Consider the following 23,349-nt stretch of genomic DNA (forward strand, 5'->3'; position numbering starts at 1 on the left):
CTACACCTAGTATACAAACTACAGTCATATCTACACCTTACTATATAGACCACATGCATATACACCCCTTATTATATACATTGAAATGATTTACCCCTACTATTATATACACCACAGTCGTATCCTTTCCTTATTCTTCCAGAATTCCTCTGTTTGTTGCTTTCCTGACTGTTGAATTTCTATTTCACAGCTGTTATGTGATGGTTGCTGATGATAACGGAGTGCAGGTATATGTGACACTATATGTGCTGTGATTACTACAGAAGCTCAAGACCACTCCTCCCAGACTTTCCAATAACAAAGTCCCCCTTCTCCACATGATGATTTGCTGTGAAAACCTCACTGCTTCCCCCTTCCCACAGGACCAGATTCCTTAATGAGAGAGGAGCCCCCTCTCTGAATTATCATTCTCTTCCAGAACTAGAAGCCGAGGCAGAAGAGAGTTCAGTACGAACATCGGCTGAAGAGAGTTCAGAGGAAGACGGGAGATCATCATCAGGGACAGAGGGAGCCAGGAGATCAACACCTGGACAAAGGAAGCCAGGAGATCACCATCAGGGACAGAAGGAGCCAAGAGATCATCACCTGGACAAAGGGAGCCAGGAGATCATCATCAGGCACAGAGGTAGTCAGGAGATCAGCACCAGAGACGGAGGAAGCCAGGAGATCAGCACCAGGGACAGAAAGAGCCAAGAGATCAACACCTGGACAAAGGGAGCCAGGAGATCATCAACAGGGACAGAGGGAGCCAGGAGATCAGCACCAGGGACAGAGGTAGCCAGGAGATCAGCACCAGGGACAGAAGGAGCCAAGAGATCAACACCTGGACAAAGGGAGCCAGGAGATCATCAACAGGGACAGAGGGAGCCAGGAGATCATCACCTGGACAAAGGGAGCCAGGAGATCATCATAAGGGACAGAGGTAGTCAGGAGATCAGCACCAGAGACGGAGGAAGCCAGGAGATCAGCACCAGGGACAGAAAGAGCCAAGAGATCAACACCTGGACAAAGGGAGCCAGGAGATCATCAACAGGGACAGAGGGAGCCAGGAGATCAGCACCAGGGACAGAGGGAGCCAGGAGATCAGCACCAGGGACAGAGGTAGCCAGGAGATCAGCACCAGGGACAGAAGGAGCCAAGAGATCAACACCTGGACAAAGGGAGCCAGGAGATCATCAACAGAGACAGAGGGAGCCAGGAGATCATCACCAGGGACAGAAGGAGCCCAGAGATAATCAGAAGCAGCCAAGAGATCATCACCTGGACAAAGGTAGCCATGAGATCATCATCAGGGACAGCGGGAGTTAGCAGATCAGCGCCAGGGACAGAGGGAGCCAGGTGATCAGCACCGGAGACAGAGGGAGCCAGAAGATCAGCCCAGGGACAGAAGGAGCCAAGAAATCATTACCTGTACAAAGGGAGTCAGGAGATCATCATTAGGAACAGATGGAGTTAGGAGATCATCACCAGGGATAGAGGGAGCCATTAGATCATCACTAGGGACAGAGGGATCTGGGAAATTATCACCAGAGACAGAGTCAGGAGATCATCACCAGAGACAGAGCGTCAGGAGATCATCACCAGGGACAGAGGGAGCCAGGAGATCATCTCTAGGGCCAGAAGGACCCAGGAGATCAGCACCAGGGACAGAAAGAGCCAAGAGATCAGCACCAGGGACAGAAAGCACTAGGAGATCAACATTAAGGACAGAAGAAGCCAGGAGATCAGCACCAGGGACAGAAGGAACCAGGAGATCAGCACCAGGGACAGAAGGAGTCAGGAGATCAGCACCAGGGACAGAAAGAGCCAGAGATCAGCACCAGGGACAGAGGGAGCCAGAGATCAGCACCAGGGACAGAGGGAGCGAGGAGAGCAGCACCAGGGACAGAGGGAGCCAGGAGATCAGCACCAGGGACAGAGGGAGCCAGGAGATCAGCACCAGGGACAGAGGGAGCCAGGAGATCAGCACCAGGGACAGAGGGAGCCAGGAGATCAGCACCAGGGACAGAGGGAGCCAGGAGATCAGCACCAGGGACAGAAGGAGCCAGGAGATCAGCACTAGGAACAGAAGGAGCCAGGAGATCAGCACCAGGGACAGAAGGAGCCAGGAAATCAGCCCCTGGGACAGAGGGAGCCAGGAAATCAGCCCCTGGGACAGAGGGAGCCAGGAAATCAGCACCAGGGGCAGAGGGAGCCAGGAAATCAGCACCAGGGACAGAGGGATCCTGAAGGTCAGCACTTTGGACAAAGGGAACCAAGAGATCATCACTTTGGACGGCAAAATCAGGTAAACTGAGGCATGGTAAGAAATCCTGGAGGTGCAGATCCCAATCAGAAATCTCTTAAATACAAAGGAAACATTACAGAGATATCATAGGGGATATAGCCCAGTGGATCACAGGTTTTGGGCTGAGCTGGGGAACGGGATCCATGAGATGCAGAATAGTAATGTGAAGTTTGTGTGAAGTAAGAGTTGGAGAGCTGTCAGGACAGTGCTGTGGGTGTCAGGCACAGTATGGAGATGACGTGGTCTATATGTGTCCTCAGAGTGTCATATGCAGCTGCCATAGACAGGGCTTGTCAGGTGAGGAAAGATTAATGGGTCAAATAAGTGTAATGTATGCGCTGTGACGTGCAGGCTAAGTCATATTACAGACGAGCAGCAGATCGGGAGAAGTGCAGATAACACATAGCATGGACCCCAAATATCTAAACTCAGTGCATACATCCCTCGGTCTACTAAAAAGTGTATATCCCCCAAATGTTACTGAAGACAGCGCGCACACCGCAATCTACCGAGAACAAAATATTTGCTCCAACATCTAATGATCACTCAGGGCATGTACCCCACAATCTACTGATCAGCGTCTGTACCTCACAATGCACTGATCAGCGTCTGTACCCCACAATGCACTGATCAGTGTCTGTACCCCACAATGCACTGATCAGCGGCTGTACCCCACAATCTACTGATCAGCGTCTGTACCTCACAATGCACTGATCAGCGTCTGCACCTCACAATGCACTGATCAGCGTCTGCACCTCACAATGCACTGATCAGCGTCTGCACCTCACAATGCACTGATCAGCGTCTGTACCTCACAATGCACTGATCAGTGTCTGTACCCCACAATGCACTGATCAGCGTCTGTACCCCACACTGCACTGATCAGCATCTGTACCCCACAATGCACTGATCAGAGTCTGTTACCCCACACTGCACTGATCAGCATCTGTACCCCACACTGCACTGATCAGCGTCTGTACCACACACTGCACTGATCAGCATCTGTACCCCACACTGCACTGATCAGCGTCTGCACCTCACAATGCACTGATCAGCGTCTGCACCTCACAATACACTGATCAGCGTCTGTACCTCACAATGCACTGATCAGCGTCTGTACCCCACAATGCACTGATCAGCGGCTGTACCCCACAATGCACTGATCAGCGTCTGTTACCCCACAATGCACTGATCAGCATCTGTACCCCACACTGCACTGATCAGCGTCTGCACCCCACAATGCACTGATCAGCATCTGTACCCCACAATCTACTGATCAGCGTCTGCACCCCACAATGCACTGATCAGCATCTCTACCCCACAATGCACTGATCAGCGTCTGTTACCCCACAATGCACTGATCAGTGTCTGTACCCCACAATGCACTGATCAGCGTCTGTTACCCCACAATGCACTGATCAGTGTCTGTACCCCACAATGCACTGATCAGCGTCTGTTACCCCACAATGCACTGATCAGTGTCTGTACCCCACAATGCACTGATCAGCGTCTGTACCCCACAATGCACTGATCAGCGTCTGTACCCCACACTGCACTGATCAGCGTCTGCACTCCACACTGCACTGATCAGCGTCTGTACCCCACACTGCACTGATCAGCGTCTGTACCCCACAATGCACTGATCAGCGGCTGTACCCCACACTGCACTGATCAGCGTCTGCACTCCACACTGCACTGATCAGCGTCTGTACCCCACAATGCACTGATCAGCGTCTGCACCCCACACTGCACTGATCAGCGTCTGCACCCCACACTGCACTGATCAGCGTCTGTACCCCACAATGCACTGATCAGCGGCTGTACCCCACACTGCACTGATCAGCGTCTGTACCCCACACTGCACTGATCAGCGTCTGTTACCCCACACTGCACTGATCAGCGTCTGCACCCCACACTGCACTGATCAGCGTCTGCACCCCACAATGCACTGATCAGCGTCTGCACCCCACACTGCACTGATCAGCGTCTGTACCCCACAATGCACTGATCAGCGGCTGTACCCCACACTGCACTGATCAGCGTCTGTACCCCACACTGCACTGATCAGCGTCTGTTACCCCACACTGCACTGATCAGCGTCTGCACCCCACACTGCACTGATCAGCGTCTGTACCCCACAATGCACTGATCAGCGTCTGCACCCCACACTGCACTGATCAGCGTCTGCACCCCACACTGCACTGATCAGCGTCTGTTACCCCACACTGCACTGATCAGCGTCTGTTACCCCACAATGCACCGATCCCTGAGTGCATGCACCGTTCCCATACACTGAGCGCACAGTGCAGGCTCCGCTGGCTGCCATCTGTTTCTCTCCTACATTAGTGGGCACAGGATCCAGCTCTCTGTGGGATACCGCACATCTGGTTGTGTTGCTCTATTTTTCCTCTTCCTATAGAAGTTGCTTCTCGGTGCATTGAGCTCTTTGTGGTTCCAGCAGTTCTTGCTTTATGCTGTATATTATGGGATATGGGCGCCACTCCATCTGTTTGTCACTAATTGCAGCTTCCACCTATCACTTCTGGAGTCTTGGAGACTTCTCTTGTCTAAGTTATAGGATAAATGTCTCCAGTGTAAAGATGAGGGAAGAGGGAGGAGGTGATGTCCAGAAACTCCATGACCTGGAGGGATGAAAACCCTCCAGACATGAAAGATTTCATGCCACACTGCATTGTAATCGGGCTGTTTTGGCATGCTTGCACTTGTAGTGCCCCAACAGTTGAGATTTACAGGTGTCTTATGTTGTTAGAGGCGCTGGAATCTTTTCCCACCCTGCTCCTTGTCTAGATTACAGAAGATGCCCCCTCTCTGCATGCGGCTCCCAGGATCTGGTTTCCATGGCTACACTGTGATTTCACCCCCCCCACTCCAGACAATGATCTGAGCACTGAGCTGGTGTATCTATGATTTATGTTAGTAGAGATGCAATGGATGCAGCAGATGAGGCCCCCGTCACCTGCAGAGAGCCCCCAGTGCAGGTGATCGGGGCCTCATCTTTGTGATACTTTGTAATGCTGCAGTGATACAATCACAAATGACAAGAAGCTGCAGATGGAGCAGTCACAGGGTCAGGAGCAGTCACAGGGTCAGGAGCAGTCACAGGGTCAGAAGCAGTCACAGGGTCAGGAGCAGCCACAGGGTCAGGAGCAGTCACAGGGTCAGGAGCAGCCACAGGGTCAGGAGCAGCCACAGGGTCAGGAGCAGTCACAGGGTCAGGAGCAGTCACAGGGTCAGGAGCAGTCACAAGGTCAGGAGCAGTCACAGGGTCAGGAGCAGTCACAGGGTCAGAAGCAGTCACAGGGTCAGGAGCAGTCACAGGGTCAGGAGCAGTCACAGGGTCAGGAGCAGCCACAGGGTCAGGAGCAGCCACAGGGTCAGGAGCAGTCACAGGGTCAGGAGCAGTCACAGGGTCAGGAGCAGTCACAAGGTCAGGAGCAGTCACAGGGTCAGGAGCAGTCACAGGGTCAGGAGCAGCCACAGGGTCAGGAGCAGTCAGAGGGTCAGGAGCAGTCAGAGGGTCAGGAGCAGTCACAGGGTCAGGAGCAGTCACAGGGTCATCCGGGCTTCATATCGTTGCAATCAATGTAAGACTGCAGATTGCACAACCTGTCAAACTGCCTGATTACAGGGGGCCAGAAACCTCCATGTTGGGGGCAGCCCCCTCAGGAAGGACTGCGGCCCACCATAGATATTAGATCTAGGCACTGCAGGTTGCCATCAGTGGCCCGATGCAGGCAGTGGTCCACGGCTGCGGTGAGGGGAACAACTCCCCCACTTCATACCCCTACATGATAATATTATAGGGAAGAGGCAGCAGACGTCCATCTCATCGCACCGGTGAAGCAATGGCACATAAGGAATGAAAGACGGATATAGAAAGTAAATAAATAGAATTTACATTTATTTGCCCCCAGACATTGAAAATTCAATGTATTAGAAATATTTACAAACATTTTGCTCTTTAGAATCAACAACACAAGAAAAAGTAACACAAATCATATAACAACTCCACACAACATGTCACTTACTGACTACTGCAACATCAGGATTATTCAACCCCTTCATAAAAAGCATCTTTAGTACGTGGTACTGGCACCCTGGCTGTTATAACGTGCTGCAAATATGATGCATAGCCACCACTAGGAGGAGCTCCCTGTATACAGAGATACATGATAAGATCCTGTCTGCAGCCACCACTAGGGGGACCTCCCTGTATACAGAGATACATGATAAGATCCTGTCTGCAGTCACCACTAGGGGGAGCTCCCTGTATACAGAGATACATGATAAGATCCTGTCTGCAGCCACCACTAGGGGGAGGGCTCTGTACACAGAGATACATGATAAGATCCTGTCTGCAGCCACCACTAGTGGGAGCTCCCTGTATACAGAGATACATGATAAGATCTTGTCTGCAGTCACCACTAGGGGGAGCTCCCTGTACACAGAGATATATGATAAGATCCTGTCTGCAGCCACCACTAGGGGGAGCTCCCTGTATACAGAGATACATGATAAGATCTTGTCTGCAGTCACCACTACGGGGAGCTCCCTGTATACAGAGATACATGATAAGATCCTGTCTGCAGCCACCACTAGGGGGAGCTCCCTGTATGCAGAGATACATGATAAGATCCTGTCTGCAGTCACCACTAGGAGGAGCTCCCTGTATGCAGAGATACATGATAAGATCCTGTCTGCAGCCACCACTAGGGGGAGCTCCCTGTATGCAGATACATGATAAGATCCTGTCTGCAGCCACCACTAGGGGGAGCTCCCTGTATACAGAGATACATGATAAGATCCTGTCTGCAGTCACCACTAGGGGGAGCTCCCTGTACACAGAGATACATGATAAGATCCTGTCTGCAGTCACCACTAGGGGGAGCTCCCTGTACACAGAGATACATGATAAGATCCTGTCTGCAGCCACCACTAGGGGGAGCTCCCTGTATACAGAGATACATGATAAGATCTTGTCTGCAGCCACCACTAGGGGGATCTCCCTGTATACAGAGATATATAAGATTCTGTCTGCAGCCACCACTAGGGGGAGCTCCCTGTATACAAAGATACATGATAAGATCCTGTCTGCAGTCACCACTAGGGGGAGCTCCCTGTACACAGAGATACATGATAAGATCCTGTCTGCAGCCACCACTAGGGGGAGTTCCCTGTATACAGAGATAGATGATAAGATCCTGTCTGCAGTCACCACTAGGGGGAGCTCCCTGTATTCAGAGATAGATGATAAGATCCTGTCTGCAGCCACCACTAGGGGGAGCTCCCTGTATACAGAGATACATGATAAGATCCTGTCTGCAGCCACCACTAGGGGGAGCTCCCTGTATACAGAGATACATGATAAGATCCGGTCTGCGGCCACCGCTAGGGGGAGCTCCCTGTATACAGAGATACATGATAAGATCCTGTGTGCAGCCACCACTAGGGGGAGCTCCCTGTATACAGAGATACATGATAACATCCTGTCTGCAGACACCACTAGGGGGAGCTCCCTGTATACAGAGATACATGATAAGATCCTGTCTGCAGTATCCACTAGGTGGAGCTCCCTGTACACAGAGATACATGATAAGATCCTGTCTGCAGCCACCACTAGGGGGAGCTCCCTGTACACATTGAACACAGTAAGTCATGTGTACACAGCAGGCTCCTGTGCTCCCTCTAGTGGAGGTTCTAGGCAGGGACAATGCTATCATGTCACTGTATGCAGTGGATTTAGATTTTTGTATCAGAGAAATAAGCCAGTCACATCTTCGCAGATCACAGACTGGTCAGAGTTGGAGATGACGTCTTACTATTCTGACAAATAGAAGTTACTTGATACTTCATGTACATTGTCATCTCCCTATTAACATGTTAGTGACTGGAGATTTCACAGTCGTTCCAGATGTTACTGGATATAATAGTCTGTAATGTAGAGCTCGTATATGTGGAAAGTGGACACAGCCCGTGCTGCAGAGATCAGGCTCCACTACTATATTGACACCTAGAGTTAGTAAGTACCCCCATTTCAATAGTTCATTCCTATGAACCCTATCAGAGTGGTGCCTGCCTGCTGACGGTTTCCCTTTATTAAAAACATACAAAGCTGCACTCTGGATTGTTTAGAATGGTAAATCTAGACTATTGGCCCCGCATTGCTGCCATAGAAGATTCATTGATTTCACATGTCCATAATATAGCAGCTAGCCCCTGTTCTATGGCAGCAATGTGGGGCCAATATTCTAGATTTACCATTCTAAACAATCCAGAGTGCAGCTTTGTATTTTTTTAGATTTGTTATGTTAGCTGGCTCCTGTTCACACTAGTTGGGATGTGCGGGTCAGTTTTTTCAGTTTCCCTGTATTGTTAGACCAATTGTGTGAAGATAGTCTGCTTTCACATTGCTGTTTTCTCCTCATTCGTGGGTCCCACCTGACTGTCTGCAGTAGAAGTACACCCCCAAACATGCCTAAATGTGTCACCCTGTAAATGTTGTAGGTGCAGAGAGAGGTTCGTCCCTGTGGCTCCCTGCACATGATGTAGGTGTGAATAGTCTGCAAATAAAGCTAGAGATTATATTCAATGTCCCTCCCTGTAAGGTACATACAGTTGTGGCCAAAAGTATTGACACCCCTGCAATTCTATCACATAATAATACTCAGTTTCTTCCTGAAAATGATTACAAACACAAATTCTTTGGTATTATTATCTTCATTTAATGTGTCTTAAATGAAAAAACACAAAAGAGAATGAAGCAAAATGCAAAACATTGATCATTTCACACAAAACTCCAAAAATGGGCCAGACAAAAGTATTGGCACCCTCAGCCTAATACTTGGTTGCACAACCTTTAGCCAAAATAACTGCGACCAACCGCTTCCGGTAACCATCAATGAGTTTCTTACAATGCTCTGCTGGAATTTTAGACCATTCTTCTTTGGCAAACTGCTCCAGGTCCCTGATATTTGAAGGGTGCCTTCTCCAAACTGCCATTTTTAGATCTCTCCACAGGTGTTCTATGGGATTCAGGTCTGGACTCATTGCTGGCCACCTTAGAAGTCTCCAGTGCTTTCTCTCAAACCATTTTCTAGTGCTTTTTGAAGTGTGTTTTGGGTAATTGTCCTGCTGTCTTATATCCAGTCTGATACTCCAGAGATCCAATCGATATCTTCCTCATCAGGTGGTAGATCACACAAAAGCCCATTTTTGGAGTTTTGTGTGAAATGATCAATGTTTTGCTTTTTGCTTCATTCTCTTTTGTGTTTTTTAATTTAAAACAAATTAAATGAAGATAATAATACCAAAGAATTTGTGTTTGCAATCATTTTCAGGAAGAAACTGAGTATTATCTGACAGAATTGCAGGGGTGTCAATACTTTTGGCCACAACTGTATGTACAGATAGTACTGCCTCCCTGTCTCTCTGTAAGTGACGTAGACACAGATAGTACTGCCTCCCTGTCTCTCTGTAAGTGATGTAGACACAGATAGTACTGCCTCCCTGTCTCTCTGTAAGTGATGTAGACACAGATAGTACTGCCTCCCTGTCTCTCTGTAAGTGATGTAGACACAGATTGTACTGCCTCCCTGTCTCTCTGTAAGTGATGTAGACACAGATAGTACTGCCTCCCTGTCTCTCTGTAAGTGATGTAGACACAGATAGTACTGCCTCCCTGTAAGTGATGTAGACACAGATAGTACTGCCTCCCTGTCTCTCTGTAAGTGATGTAGACACAGATAGTACTGCCTCCCTGTAAGTGATGTAGACACAGATACTACTGCCTCCCTGTCTCTCTGTAAGTGATGTAGACACAGATTGTACTGCCTCCCTGTCTCTCTGTAAGTGATGTAGACACAGATAGTACTGCCTCCCTGTAAGTGATGTAGACACAGATACTACTGCCTCCCTGTCTCTCTGTAAGTGATGTAGACACAGATAGTACTGCCTCCCTGTCTCTCTGTAAGTGATGTAGACACAGATAGTACTGCCTCCCTGTCTCTCTGTAAGTGATGTAGACAGAGATTGTACTGCCTCCCTGTCTCTCTGTAAGTGATGTAGACACAGATAGTACCTGCCTCCCTGTCTCTCTGTAAGTGATGTAGACACAGATAGTACTGCCTCCCTGTCTCTCTGTAAGTGATGTAGACACATATAGTACTGCCTCCCTGTAAGTGATGTAGACACAGATACTACTGCCTCCTTGTCTCTCTGTAAGTGACGTAGACAGATAGGACCTGTACTGCCTATTGGGGACCTGTGCTGCCTATAGGGAACAATACTGCCTATTGGGGACCTGTGCTGCCTATTGGGGACCTGTGCCTGCCTATTGAGGACCTGTGCTGCCTATTGGGGACGTGTGCTGCCTATAGAGAACAATGCTGCCTATTGGGTACCTGTGCTGCCTTTTGGGGACCTGTGCTGCCTATTGGGGACGTGTGCTGCCTATAGGGAACAATGCTGCCTATTGGGGACCTGTGCCTGCCTTTTGGGGACCTGTGCTGCCTTTTTGGGACCTGTGCTGCCTATTGGGGACCTGTGCTGCCTATTGGGGACGTGTGCTGCCTATTATGGAACAATGCTGCCTATTGGGGATTTGGCACTTTGTAGTTCTGATGTGATCTTATAAGTACTATACATTAATTATTATTGCTCTGTCGATTATACTTGTGGTTGTGATATTTTCATGAACCATTCTTTTTTTGGTGTTCTAGTTGTGGAAATATGCCAATTTAACCCTGCAATTAAAATCATCATTGTTTGACACAGATGGGACTTGAGTAACACCAATTTGCAGGAAGGGTATGGTGATTTTTACTTTTAATTTCCATTAGGACAAAGACATGTAGTGTACAGCCTGGCCAGCCGGACAGTCAAGTGAGACAGCTGCATAGAAATATATGCAGCTGTCACACTCGGGTCAGGAGTGCCGCTGGCCAGAATGTGCACTGTTCTGATCTCATTCCAATTTAATTTTTTTTCAACTGTTTGACTGCGCCCCTACTTGTATATGTTTGAGGAAAAGGTGTGTGTAAATGGGTGTGGCTTAATAATGGGTGTGGCTTAAGATGGGGGTGGTTTTCCTGCACACAAACATACAGTCATGGACAAAAGTTTTGAGAATGACACAAATATTATATTTTCACATGAGCTGCTGCTCTCTGGTTTTTATGTGTTTGTCAGATGTTTTTATCACATACAGAAATATAATTGCAATCATATTATGAGTAACAAAAGGTTATATTGACAGAATGAGTTAATGCAGCAAGTCAATATTTGCAGTGTTGACCCTTCTTCAGGACCTCAGCAATTCTCCCTGGCATGCTCTCAATCAACTTCTGGATCAAATCCTGACTGATAGCAGTCCATTCTTGCAAAATCAATGCTTTTATTTTGTCTGAATTTGAAGGTTTTTGTTTGTCCACCCGTCTCTTGATGATTGACCACAAGTTCTCAATGGGATTAAGATCTGGGGAGTTTCCAGGCCATGGTCCCAAAATCTCTATGTTTTGTTCCCTGAGCCATTTAGTTATCACCTTTGCTTTATGGCAAGGTGCTCCATCATGTTGAAAAAGGCATTGTTGATCGCCAAACTGCTCTTGGACGGTTGGGAGAAGTTGCTCTTGGAGGACATTCTGGTACCATTCTTTATTCATGGCTGTGTTTTTAGGCAAGACTGAGAGAGAGCCCATTCCCTTGGCTGAGAAGCCACCCCACACATGAATGGTTTCAGGATGCTTGACAGTTGGCATGAGACAAGACTAGTGGTAGCACTCACCTGGTCTTCTCCAAATAAGCCGTTTTCCAGATGTCCCAAACAATCGAAAAGGGGATTCATCAGAGAAAATGACTTTACCCCAGTCCTCAGCAGTCCACTCCCTGTACCTCTTGCAGAATATCAGTCTGTCCATGATGTTTTTCCTGGAGAGAAGTGGCTTCTTTGCTGCCTCCTTGAGACCAGGCCTTACTCCAAGAGTCTCCGCCTCACAGTGCGTGCAGATGCACTCACGCCTGCCTGCTGCCATTCCTGAGCAAGCTCTGCACAGCTGGTGGCTGATCCCGCAGCTGAAACACTTTTAAGAGACGGTCCTGGCGCTTGCTGGTCTTTCTTGGGCGCCCTGGAGCCTTTTTGGCAACAAGGGAACCTCTCTCCTTGAAGTTCTTGATGATGCGATAGATTGTTGACTGAGGTGCAATCTTTCTAGCTGCGATACTCTTCCCTGTTAGGCCATTTTTGTGCAGTGCAATGATGACTGCACGTGTTTCTTTAGAGATAACCATGGTTAACAGAAGAGAAACAATGATGCCAAGCACCAGCCTCCTTTTAAAGTGTCCAGTGGTGTCATTCTTACTTAATCATGACAGATTGATCTCCAGCCCTGTCCTCATCAACACCCACACCTGTGTTAATGGAGCAATCACTGAAACGATGTTAGCTGGTCCTTTTAAGGCAGGGCTGCAATGATGTTGAAATGTGTTTTGGGGGATAAAGTTCATTTTCTAGGCAAATATTGACTTTGCAAGTAATTGCTGTTAAGCTGATCACTCTTTATAACATTCTGGAGTATATGCAAATTGCCATTAGAAAAAATGAAGCAGTAGACTTTGTAAAAATTAATATTTGTGTCATTCTCAAAACTTTTGGCCATGACTGTAGAACCTGTTAAAAATTTTAATCCCACCACTGGTAGACACAGATAGTACTGCCTCCCTGTCTCTCTGTAAGTGATGTAGACACAGATAGTACTGCCTTCCTGTCTCTCTGTAAGTGATTAAGACACAGATAGTACTGCCTCCCTGTCTCTCTGTAAGTGATGAAGACAGATAGTACTGCCTCCCTGTCTCTCTGTAAGTGCAGACACAGATAGTACTGCCTCTCTGTCTCTCTGTAAGTGATTAAGACACAGATAGTACTGCCTCCCTGTCTCTCTGTAAGTGATGAAGACACAGATAGTACTGCCTCCCTGTCTCTCTGTAAGTGCAGACACAGATAGTACTGCCTCCCTGTCTCTCTGTAAGTGTATACACAGATAGTACTGCCTCCCTGTAAGTGATGTAGACACAGATAGTACTGCCTCCCTGTCTCTCTGTAAGTGCAGACACAGATAGTACTGCCTCCCTGTAAGTGTAGACACAGATAGTACTGCCTCCCTGTAAGTGTAGACATAGTACTGCCTCCCTGTCTCTCTGTAAGTGATGTAGACACAGATAGTACTGCCTCCCTGTCTCTCTGTAAGTGAAGTAGGCACAGATAGTACTGCCTCCCTGTCTCTCTGTGAGTGATGTAGACAGATAGTACTGCCTCCCTGTCTCTCTGTGAGTGATGTAGACAGATAGTACTGCCTCCCTGTCTCTCTGTGAGTGATGTAGACACAGATAGTACTGCCTCCATAGATCTGTTATGAGCAGTTATATGTCTGCCCATTTTTTTGTGTCCTTCACCTCTGATCGCTTTTCTCTTTTTCACACTTTCTCACTCTCTTTCCATTCAGGACAACGCTTCAGGGGTCTTTCCCTGGGTTCTCTATGCCTCCTCCATTTCTGCCCAGTTCTTCGCCCGAGTCCCCCGGCTCCTGTGCCCTGTCCTCCTCCAGCAGCCCCTGAAGTGGTTTCTCAATGTCTGACCGGTTGGTTGAGCTCATGGCTATTCTCTTCTGGACGCTGTTTTTGCTTCCTATCTTTACCACTGAGAAAAGCAGCAAAATCCCCAGACCAGAGATCCGCATTGAAGGCGATCTGGTCATAGGGGGTCTCTTCCCAGTCCATGAAAAAGGGGGTCCGGGATCTGAGTGTGGACGCATGAATGAGCACCGGGGCTTGCAGCGGCTGGAAGCCATGCTTTTTGCTTTAGACGCCATTAACAGGGACCCCAAAATTCTTCCAGGACTTAAACTGGGAGCCCACATCCTGGACACATGCTCTAAAGACACCTATGCTCTGGAGCAAGCCTTGGAGTTGGTGCGAGGGTCCTTGACTCGAGGAGATGGTCCTCAGTACCTCTGCCCAGATGGATCCTACGCAATCCATGGGGAAACCCTCACAGCGATCAGCGGAGTCATCGGAGGCTCGTATAGCGATGTCTCTATTCAGGTAAATGTATGGACTGAACATGCTACATAAGGAGCTCAGGCTCCATCACCGTCCATTGTGTGGCAGCCAACATATAACTGCCTCTAGAGAATGTAGGTACAGATAGTACTGCCTCCCCGTCTCTGTCTGAGAATCGTGTGTCTACAGATAGTACAACCTCCACGTCTCTCCTTGGGAATCAAGTGCCTACAGATAGTACTGCCTCCCCGTCTCTCCCTGGGAATCAAGTGCCTACAGATTATACTGCCTCCCCATCTCTGCCTGGGAATCAAGTGCCTACAGATAGTACTGCCTCCCCGTCTCTGCCTGGGAATCAAGTGCCTACAGATAGTACTGCCTCCTTGTTTCTCCTTATATATGTTGTAACTACAGATAGTACTGCCTCCATGCCTCTCCTTAAAATAGTACCATCTACTTGTTTCCCCTTATATATGTTGTAGATACAAACAGTACTGCCTCCATGTCTTATCTTGTTTATGTTGTAGATAGTATTTCCTCATTGTCACTCTTTGTATATGATGTAGATACAGATAGTACCACCTTCTTGTCTCTCCTTGTTTATGTTGTATAAACAGATAGTACTGCCTCATTGTCTCCCCTTATATACAGTATGTTGTAGATACAAATAGTACCTGCTCCTTGTAAATGTTGTAGATACAGATAGTTCTGCCTCCTTGTCTCTCCTGGTATGTTATGAATAGTACTGTGTCCTTGTATATGTTGTACATACAGATAGTACCGCTTCCTGGTCTCTGCTTGTATATGTTGTAGATATGAAGAGTACCTCCTCCATATCTCTTTTTTGTACAGATAGTACCGCCTTCTTGTCACTCCTTGTATATGTTGTATATACAGATAGTACTGCCTCCATGTCTCTCCTTGTATATGTTGTAGATACAGGCAGTACTGCCTCCTTGTCTCTCTTTGTATATGTTGCATATACAAATAGTACTGCTTCCTTGTCTTTCATTGTATATGTTGTAGCTATGGATAGTACAGCCTGTTTGTCTTTCATTCTATATGTTGTAGATACAGGTAGTACTGCCTCCATGTGTCCCCTTGTACATGTGGTAGATACAGGTAGCACTGTCTACATGTCACTCCTTGTATATGTTGTAGATACGGATAGTACCGCCTCCATGTCTCTCTTTGTATATGTTGTATATACAGATAGTACTGCCTGCATATATCTCCTTGTATATGTTGTAGATACAGGTAGTACTGCCTCCTTGTCTCTCCTTGTATATACAGATAGTACTGCCTCCATGTCTCTCTTTGTATATGTTGCAGATACAGGTAGTACTGCCTCCTTGTATATGTTGTAGATACAGGTGGGACTGCAACCACGTCTCTTTGTATATGTTGCAGATACAGGTAGTATCGCCTCCATGTCTCTCCTTGTATATGTTGTATATACATATAGGACTGCATCCATGTCTCTCCTTGTGTATGTTGTAGGTACAGGTAGTACTGCCTCCTTGTCCCCCCTTGTATATACAGATAGTGCTGCCTCCATGTGTCTCCTTGTACATGTTGTAGATACAGATAGTACTGCCTCCATGTCTCTCCTTGTATATGTTGTAGATACAGATAGTACCGTCTCCTTGTATATGATGTAGATACAGATAGTACCTCCTACATGCTTCTCCTTGTATATGTTGTAGATACAGATAGTACTGCCTCCATGTCTCTCCTTGTATATGATGTACAGATAGTACCACCTCCTTGTCTCTCCTTGTATATGTTGTAGATACAGATAGTACCTCCTACATGCTTCTCCTTGTATATGTTGTAGATACAGATAGTACTGCCTCCACGTCTCTCCTTGTATATGTTGTACAGATAGTACCACCTCCTTGTCTCTCCTTGTGCATATTGTAGATAGATAGTACCACCTCTTTGTCTCTCCTTGTATATGTTGTAGATACAGATAGTACCGTCTCCTTGTATATGATGTAGATACAGATAGTACCTCCTAAATGCTTCTCCTTGTTAATGTTGTAGATACAGATAGTACTGCCTCCACATCTCTCCTTGTATATGTTGTACAGATAGTACCACCTCCTTGTATCTCCTTGTGCATATAGTAGATACAGATAGTACCACCTCCTTGTCTCTCCTTGTTTATGTTGTAGATACATATAGTACCGTCTCATTGTATATGATGTAGATACAGATAGTACCTCCTACATGCTTCTCCTTGTATATGTTGTAGATACAGATAGTACTGCCTCCATGTCTCTCCATGTATATGTTGTACAGATAGTACCACCTCCTTGTGCATGTTGTAGATACAGATAGTACCACCTCCTTGTATATGTTGTAGATACAGATAGTACCGTCTCCTTGTCTCTCCTTGTATATTATGGAGATACAGGTAGTACCTCCTACATGCTTCTCCTTGTATATGTTGTAGATACAGATAGTACTGCCTCCATGTCTCTCCATGTATATGTTGTACAGATAGTACCACCTCCTTGTCTCTCCTTGTGCATGTTGTAGATACAGATAGTACCACCTCCTTGTCTCTCATTGTATATGTTGTAGATACAGATAGTACCGTCTCCTTGTATATGATGTAGATACAGATAGTACCTCCTACATGCTTCTCCTTGTATATGTTGTAGATACAGATAGTACTGCCTCCATGTCTCTCCTTGTATATGTTGTACAGATAGTACCACCTCCTTGTCTCTCCTTGTGCATGTTGTAGATACAGATAGTACCACCTCCTTGTCTCTCCTTGTATATGTTGTAGATACAGATAGTACCGTCTCCTTGTCTCTCCTTGTATATGATGTAGATACAGATAGTACCTCCTACATGTTTCTCCTTGTATATGTTGTAGATACAGATAGTACTGCCTCCATGTCTCTCCTTGTATATGTTGTACAGATAGTACCACCTCCTTGTCTCTCCTTGTGCATGTTGTAGATACAGCTAGTACCACCTCCTTGTCTCTCCTTGTATATGTTGTAGATACAGATAGTACCGTCTCCTTGTCTCTCCTTGTATATGATGTAGATACAGATAGTACCACCTCCTTGTCTCTCCTTGTATATGTTGTAGATACAGCTAGTACCACCTCCATGTCTCTCCTTGTGCATGTTGTAGATACAGATAGTACCACCTCCTTGTCTCTCCTTGTGCATGTTGTAGATACAGATAGTACCACCTCCTTGTCTCTCCTTGTATATGTTGTAGGTACAGATAGTACCGTCTCCTTGTCTCTCCTTGTATATGATGTAGATACAAATAGTACCTCTTACATGTTTCTCCTTGTATATGTTGTAGATACAGATAGTACTGCCTCCATGTCTCTCCTTGTATATGTTGTACAGATAGTACCACCTCCTTGTCTCTCATTGTGCATGTTGTAGATACAGATAGTACCATCTCCTTGTCTCTCCTTGTATATTATGGAGATACAGGTAGTACATTACACGGACAGCACATCTGATGACACATGATCGGAGGGGGTGCAGTGGGTGGTCCGCACCACAGATTGATCTTTGTAGATTTATTTTTCTTATATTGCATTTAAACTATAGAAAATATCTAAAATGAAAATCAATAGAAATGCAATTTTCAGAGAATTCCCTCCTCACAGTCAATAATGTGATCATAGATTCCCTCTAGGGAACGTATAGACTGAGGGGCTTCATATGTTTAATGAGGGTCACATTTCAGCTTGTGTGGACTGTGCCATAGACTAGGACTGCCATGATGGTGGCCGGTCCGCATAGTCCGTGACCAACGGTTGTGAAGCCGCACCTGGCCCTTGGTACAGCTTCATTTTGGCAAAGTTCCTTGTCACATAGCGAGGCATGATAAGATAGGCTGCAAGATTTACACCACCATCCCCCATGACCTCCTGAGCCATTTTGCACCCGTACCTCATATTTTCTCAATTTCCTCCAGGTTGCAAACCTTTTGAGGCTCTTCCAGATCGCACAGATCAGTTACGCCTCTACGAGCGCCAAGCTCAGTGATAAGACCCGGTATGACTTCTTTACCCGCACCGTGCCTCCTGACTTCTACCAAGCCAAGGCCATGGCAGAGATCCTTCGTTTCTTCAACTGGACCTATGTGTCCACTGTGGCCTCTGAAGGGGATTATGGTGAAACAGGCATTGAAGCCTTCGAGCAGGAGGCCAGAGCGCGAAACATTTGTATCGCTACCTCCGAAAAGGTTGGACGCTCCATGAACAAAAAAACTTTCGCCAGTGTCATCCGAGCTCTCCAGCAGAAGCCTACTGCCCGGGTGGTCGTGCTCTTCACCAAGATTGAGGACGCCCGGGAACTTCTGGCTGCTGCCCAGCAACTGAACGCGTCCTTTATGTGGGTGGCGAGTGATGGTTGGGGAGCCTTGGAGAGTGTGGTGTTTGGTAGTGAAGAGGTGGCTGAAGGCGCCATTACCATTGAGCTGGCATCTTACCCACTCTTCGAGTTCTCCAGATATTTCCAATCTTTACATCCCTTCAATAACACTCGGAATCCGTTCTTCAGGGAGTTCTGGGAGAACAAGTTTCATTGTCAGCTCAATTCTTCGGACTGTACCAGGCATTCCCTACAAGATGTCAAGTTTGAGCAAGAATCCAAGATCATGTTTGTGGTGAACGCTGTCTACGCCATGGCTCACGCTCTGCACAACATGTACCAGACCCTGTGTCCCAATGTCAGCAGCCTCTGCCCTGCCATGAACCCACTCAATGGACGTCGCTTCTACCGGGACTACATCCTCAACGTGAAGTTCGATGGTGAGTAGATTCCACTTAGGGGAACAGTTTTGTCCACTGGTCGTAGGCTTTGAAGTTTGAGATATATCATAAATATCCAAAATGTGGGACCTGAACTTATCGTCAGAATGTGGCCCCAACAACTCTCCCACCCGGAGAATTAATGGGTGGGGGGCTCTTTCTTCAATTATATGAGTGTTAGTTAAGCAAGCACATTCCACTATTTCTAATGGAGAGTACGGATACTGGCTGCGGATTAGGAATCTCATCACCCGCATGTTGTATTTCCATAGATCACTCCCAGCAGATTTACAATAATTCTCCTTTTTGTCTCCAGCTCCATTCCCTCCCCCGGACACGCAAAGCATCGTGAGATTTGACAAGTTTGGAGATGGAATTGGTCGTTACAACATCTTCAACTTCCAGAAAACGAATGGACTCTATCGCTACCTTAAAGTAGGCTACTGGGCCGAGGAGCTGACACTCAATACCAGTCGGATCCCTTGGGCACGCAGCTCGGTGCCGGTGTCCCAGTGCAGTGACCCTTGTAAGAAGAACGAGGTGAAAAGCATGCAGCCTGGAGACATGTGCTGCTGGATCTGCATCCCCTGCCAGCCACACGAGTACCTGCTGGATGATTTCACCTGTAAAGACTGTGGCCTGGGCTACTGGCCCAATGTGGACCTCAAGGACTGCTTCGAACTTCCTCAGGAATATATCCGCTGGAGTGACGTCTGGGCTCTGGGTCCTGTCTGCCTATCCTGCCTGGGGATTCTTTCCACCATGTTTGTTATTTGGGTGTTTGTCCAGAACAACAATACACCTATTGTGAAGGCCTCGGGGCGTGAGCTCTGCTACATCCTGCTGATCGGAGTGCTGCTCTGCTATGCCATGACCTTTATGTTCATTGCCAAGCCGTCCACTGGCGTCTGCACCCTTCGACGCCTTGGACTTGGCACGTCTTTTGCCATTTGTTACTCAGCGCTCTTAACCAAGACCAATCGCATCGCCCGTATCTTCAATGGTGCCCGTGATGGAGTCCAGAGACCTCGCTTTATAAGCCCGGCCTCCCAAGTTGGCATCTGCCTTGCCCTCATCTCCTGCCAGCTTCTTGTGGTGTTGGTATGGCTGCTTCTGGAGCCAGCAGGGACTCGAAAGGACACGGCCCCGGATAAACGCTACGTGGTGACGCTGAAGTGTAACAGTGGGGACGGCAGCATGCTGGTGTCGCTCTCCTATAACGTCCTCCTGGTTCTGCTCTGCACCCTGTATGCATTCAAGACCCGCAAATGTCCCGAGAACTTCAACGAAGCCAAATTCATTGGATTCACCATGTACACCACCTGCATCATCTGGCTGGCCTTCCTGCCCATATTCTACGTTACCTCCAGTGATTACAGGGTGAGAACCCGGCTCTGCACTCAGGGGGAGCCATCTAGATCATAAATGGTGGATACTGGGTTCCCCTTTATAGAGCGGTCATTGGAATCCTGCAGACACTAGGTACAGTCAACACCTCGTATAACATTACTCATAGGGTGTAGATCAGTGAAAAATGTAATCACGAGACACCAAAGCAAAATCTAATGGGGTAGCACTTTGTAATGCCTAACCCCAGCAAATAGCCTCCAACTCTTCCACCATCTCCTCTCCTCATGGCCATCAGTGCTTTCTCATGGCTTCTCCTTCTGTCTTTCTCCTTCATCCTCCTCTTTCCATGGATTATCTTCCACCTCCTGGTAAAGCTTTGCTGCCCCTTCCTCTACAGATAATGGTGAGAAACTGAAACAAGCAAACAAGTTCCAAATCACCTCACAAATCTCCCATTTAGGCGTCAGAGGAGAGTAGGTGCAGATCAGTGCAGCCCCCTAGGTTGAGTGACTTCAATGGGTCAGTTACGACAAGGGTCGTGAACCGTCGGATCCTTCTTGTACCAGAAGGATCTGTTCTTGTCTAGGTATAGCATTCCCTAACATTCAGAATCCAGAGATCTTCATCATTAGGAAGTGATACCCCATAACATCTCTGCTGCCTTGCAGCCTGATGTAGATACAACGTATATATCCCACGTAACGTTACATTATATAGCAGTCTATGCGTTCAGTCCTGGGTGTTGGGAATTTTCTTTTTTGCTTTACATTCTTATATCATACTATGAAGATGATGAGAGTTATATTCCTTTCACGATCAGATTACAGAGCCTCCTGACTATCTCTCCATCATTTCAGGTCCAGACGACCACCTTGTGTGTGTCGGTCAGTCTCAGCGGCTCCGTGGTTCTGGGATGTCTCTTTACTCCAAAGCTCCATGTTATTATGTTCCAGCCACAGAAAAATGTCACCAGCCACCGCAGTGCCACCAACCGCTTCAGTGCCACGGGGGCAGGAGGGTCGCATGGTAAGTATGAGGGGTGTTTTCAGGGTTATAACATTAAATGTTCTGATGAATATATCAGCCCCTCCTTAGTTGTCAGATTTTCTACACAAAATGTCAGGAAAGGCATCCATGGCCGTGCCCATGGCGGTACCCAGCTTTTCACAGGCATTGTACAATTAAATATTAACATTCTATCATATATTTGAGGGGCCAATAAGGATGCGAGGCATGCTGGGACTTGTGGTTAGAGGACACATGGGGACACAGGTTTGCTTGATCTTGTTTTAATGAATCACTTGAGAGTGGAAACACAACAATTGTGCAGGAAGAGCGGCGAGCCCTGTGATTAACCCCAAGCCTTGTGAATAGGCTGCATTAGCTCTTACCAGGAGATGCATTTTCATTATTCCGGCTGAGAATATAAAGGGAATCACTATAGAGAGTTCCCATATGCTGCTGCCATTAACAGCGGCTCAGATGTGGAGAAATGCAGCGCGAGGACCACAAGCCTCTACACCATTGTCATTTGCTCTCTGCCCCTCCTGCCCACGATGCCCCAGGGGGTCTTTTAATGGGTTGATTTAAATTCACATCCTTCCAGAAGCCGCTGGCGATCCATTAACCTGCAGAGACGGCGCATCCTCTCTAACGAGGGACTTAACAAACCGCTCATTAGTGCTCCCCCCTACAGTACTAAAGAAAACAGAAGTTATCAGCCCCAATAAGCACAGCCACATCTGTAACCACCCATAGAAAAGCTAAAGCAACCCCACTCTGCCCCCATAAAGCTGGTGGGGGGTCCGGGTAATAACTGCATTGTATTTACAGGTTCCACCGCACAGTACGTGCCCACCGTGTGCAATGGCCGAGAAGTGGTTGACTCCACGACCTCATCTCTCTGATAGAAGTCCCGGGGCTGATGATGTCATGATGACATCATAGGTCAGGCCTGATCTGGACCTGCAGATGGGCTGGAGACTGACCGGTCATCAGGAAGGAGTCAACTCCGACACCAAAATCTTCCTTATATATTCTCGTACAGTTATTGTTGGTCCTAAAATGACATGGACATGGGAAACATGGGGCCACCCAGAGGATGATAGCCTCAGACAAGGACGACGATGGGGCCACAAGAAAGTGTCCAACTCCTTCCAGAAGTATGTACAGGACAACTGGTGGTCGGTAGCAGTGCGATCCAGACATGACCACCATCTGATGCAACCAGAAAATCACCCCTGATGCTGGGACTGTGGACCATAACAAGCTGGGGATCCCAAGGTGACGTCTCGTGCAGGGGGCTATCAGACATGCGACATATGCGATAATCAGACAATGTATTTCCTTCCTTATCTTATTTGCACTAAATCAGAACTAAAGAGCAACAAAAAGAACAAAACTTTCTCCACAAACCGGATGTGAATTATGTAAATAAAATGTCATCTACTAAAACTCCCAATCCACTGAGGGAGACGCAGTGTATAGACATTACATATGCCGTATTATACCCGAGCTGCACTCACTATTCTGCTGGTGCATTCACTGTATACATACATAACTGACCCTGAGTTACCTCCTGTATTATCCTCCAGAGCTGCACTCACTATTCTGCTGGTGCATTCACTGTATACATACATTACATTACTGACCCTGAGTTACCTCCTGTATTATCCTCCAGAGCTGCACTCACTATTCTGCTGGTGTAGTCACTGTGTACATACATTACTGATCCTGAGTTACATCCCGTATTATACCCCAGAGCTGCACTCACTATTCTGCTGCTGCAGTCACTGTGTACATACATTACATTACTGATCCTGAGTTACATCCTGTATTA

The 23,349-nt window shown here is 47.3% G+C and overlaps 1 protein-coding gene across 1 annotated transcript; it reads left to right on the top strand.

Moving 5' to 3' along the window:
- Positions 1-369: 369 nt before the first annotated feature.
- On the top strand, positions 370-22,971 carry GRM2 (glutamate metabotropic receptor 2). Its single transcript, XM_073564491.1, has 6 exons — positions 370-2,287; positions 13,804-14,401; positions 18,323-19,160; positions 19,477-20,540; positions 21,368-21,536; positions 22,344-22,971. The coding sequence occupies exons 2-6, from the start codon at positions 13,928-13,930 to the stop codon at positions 22,415-22,417; spliced, it is 2,619 nt and encodes an 872-aa protein (XP_073420592.1). The 5' UTR covers positions 370-2,287; positions 13,804-13,927; the 3' UTR covers positions 22,418-22,971.
- The last annotated feature ends 378 nt before the right edge of the window (positions 22,972-23,349 follow it).

Source organism: Dendrobates tinctorius, unplaced genomic scaffold (assembly GCF_039654945.1).
Source record: "Dendrobates tinctorius isolate UK_male_01 unplaced genomic scaffold, ASM3965494v1 ptg000455l, whole genome shotgun sequence".
Taxonomy (NCBI): Eukaryota; Metazoa; Chordata; class Amphibia; order Anura; family Dendrobatidae; genus Dendrobates; species Dendrobates tinctorius.

Coding starts and splice junctions, on each gene's coding strand:
- GRM2 (XM_073564491.1), top strand. CDS start 13,928: ATGTCTGACCGGTTGGTTGAGCTCATGGCTATTCTCTTCTGGACGCTG. Junction 14,402..18,322: donor ATAGCGATGTCTCTATTCAG/GTAAATGTATGG, acceptor AATTTCCTCCAG/GTTGCAAACCTTTTGAGGCT. Junction 21,537..22,343: donor GGGGGCAGGAGGGTCGCATG/GTAAGTATGAGG, acceptor TTGTATTTACAG/GTTCCACCGCACAGTACGTG.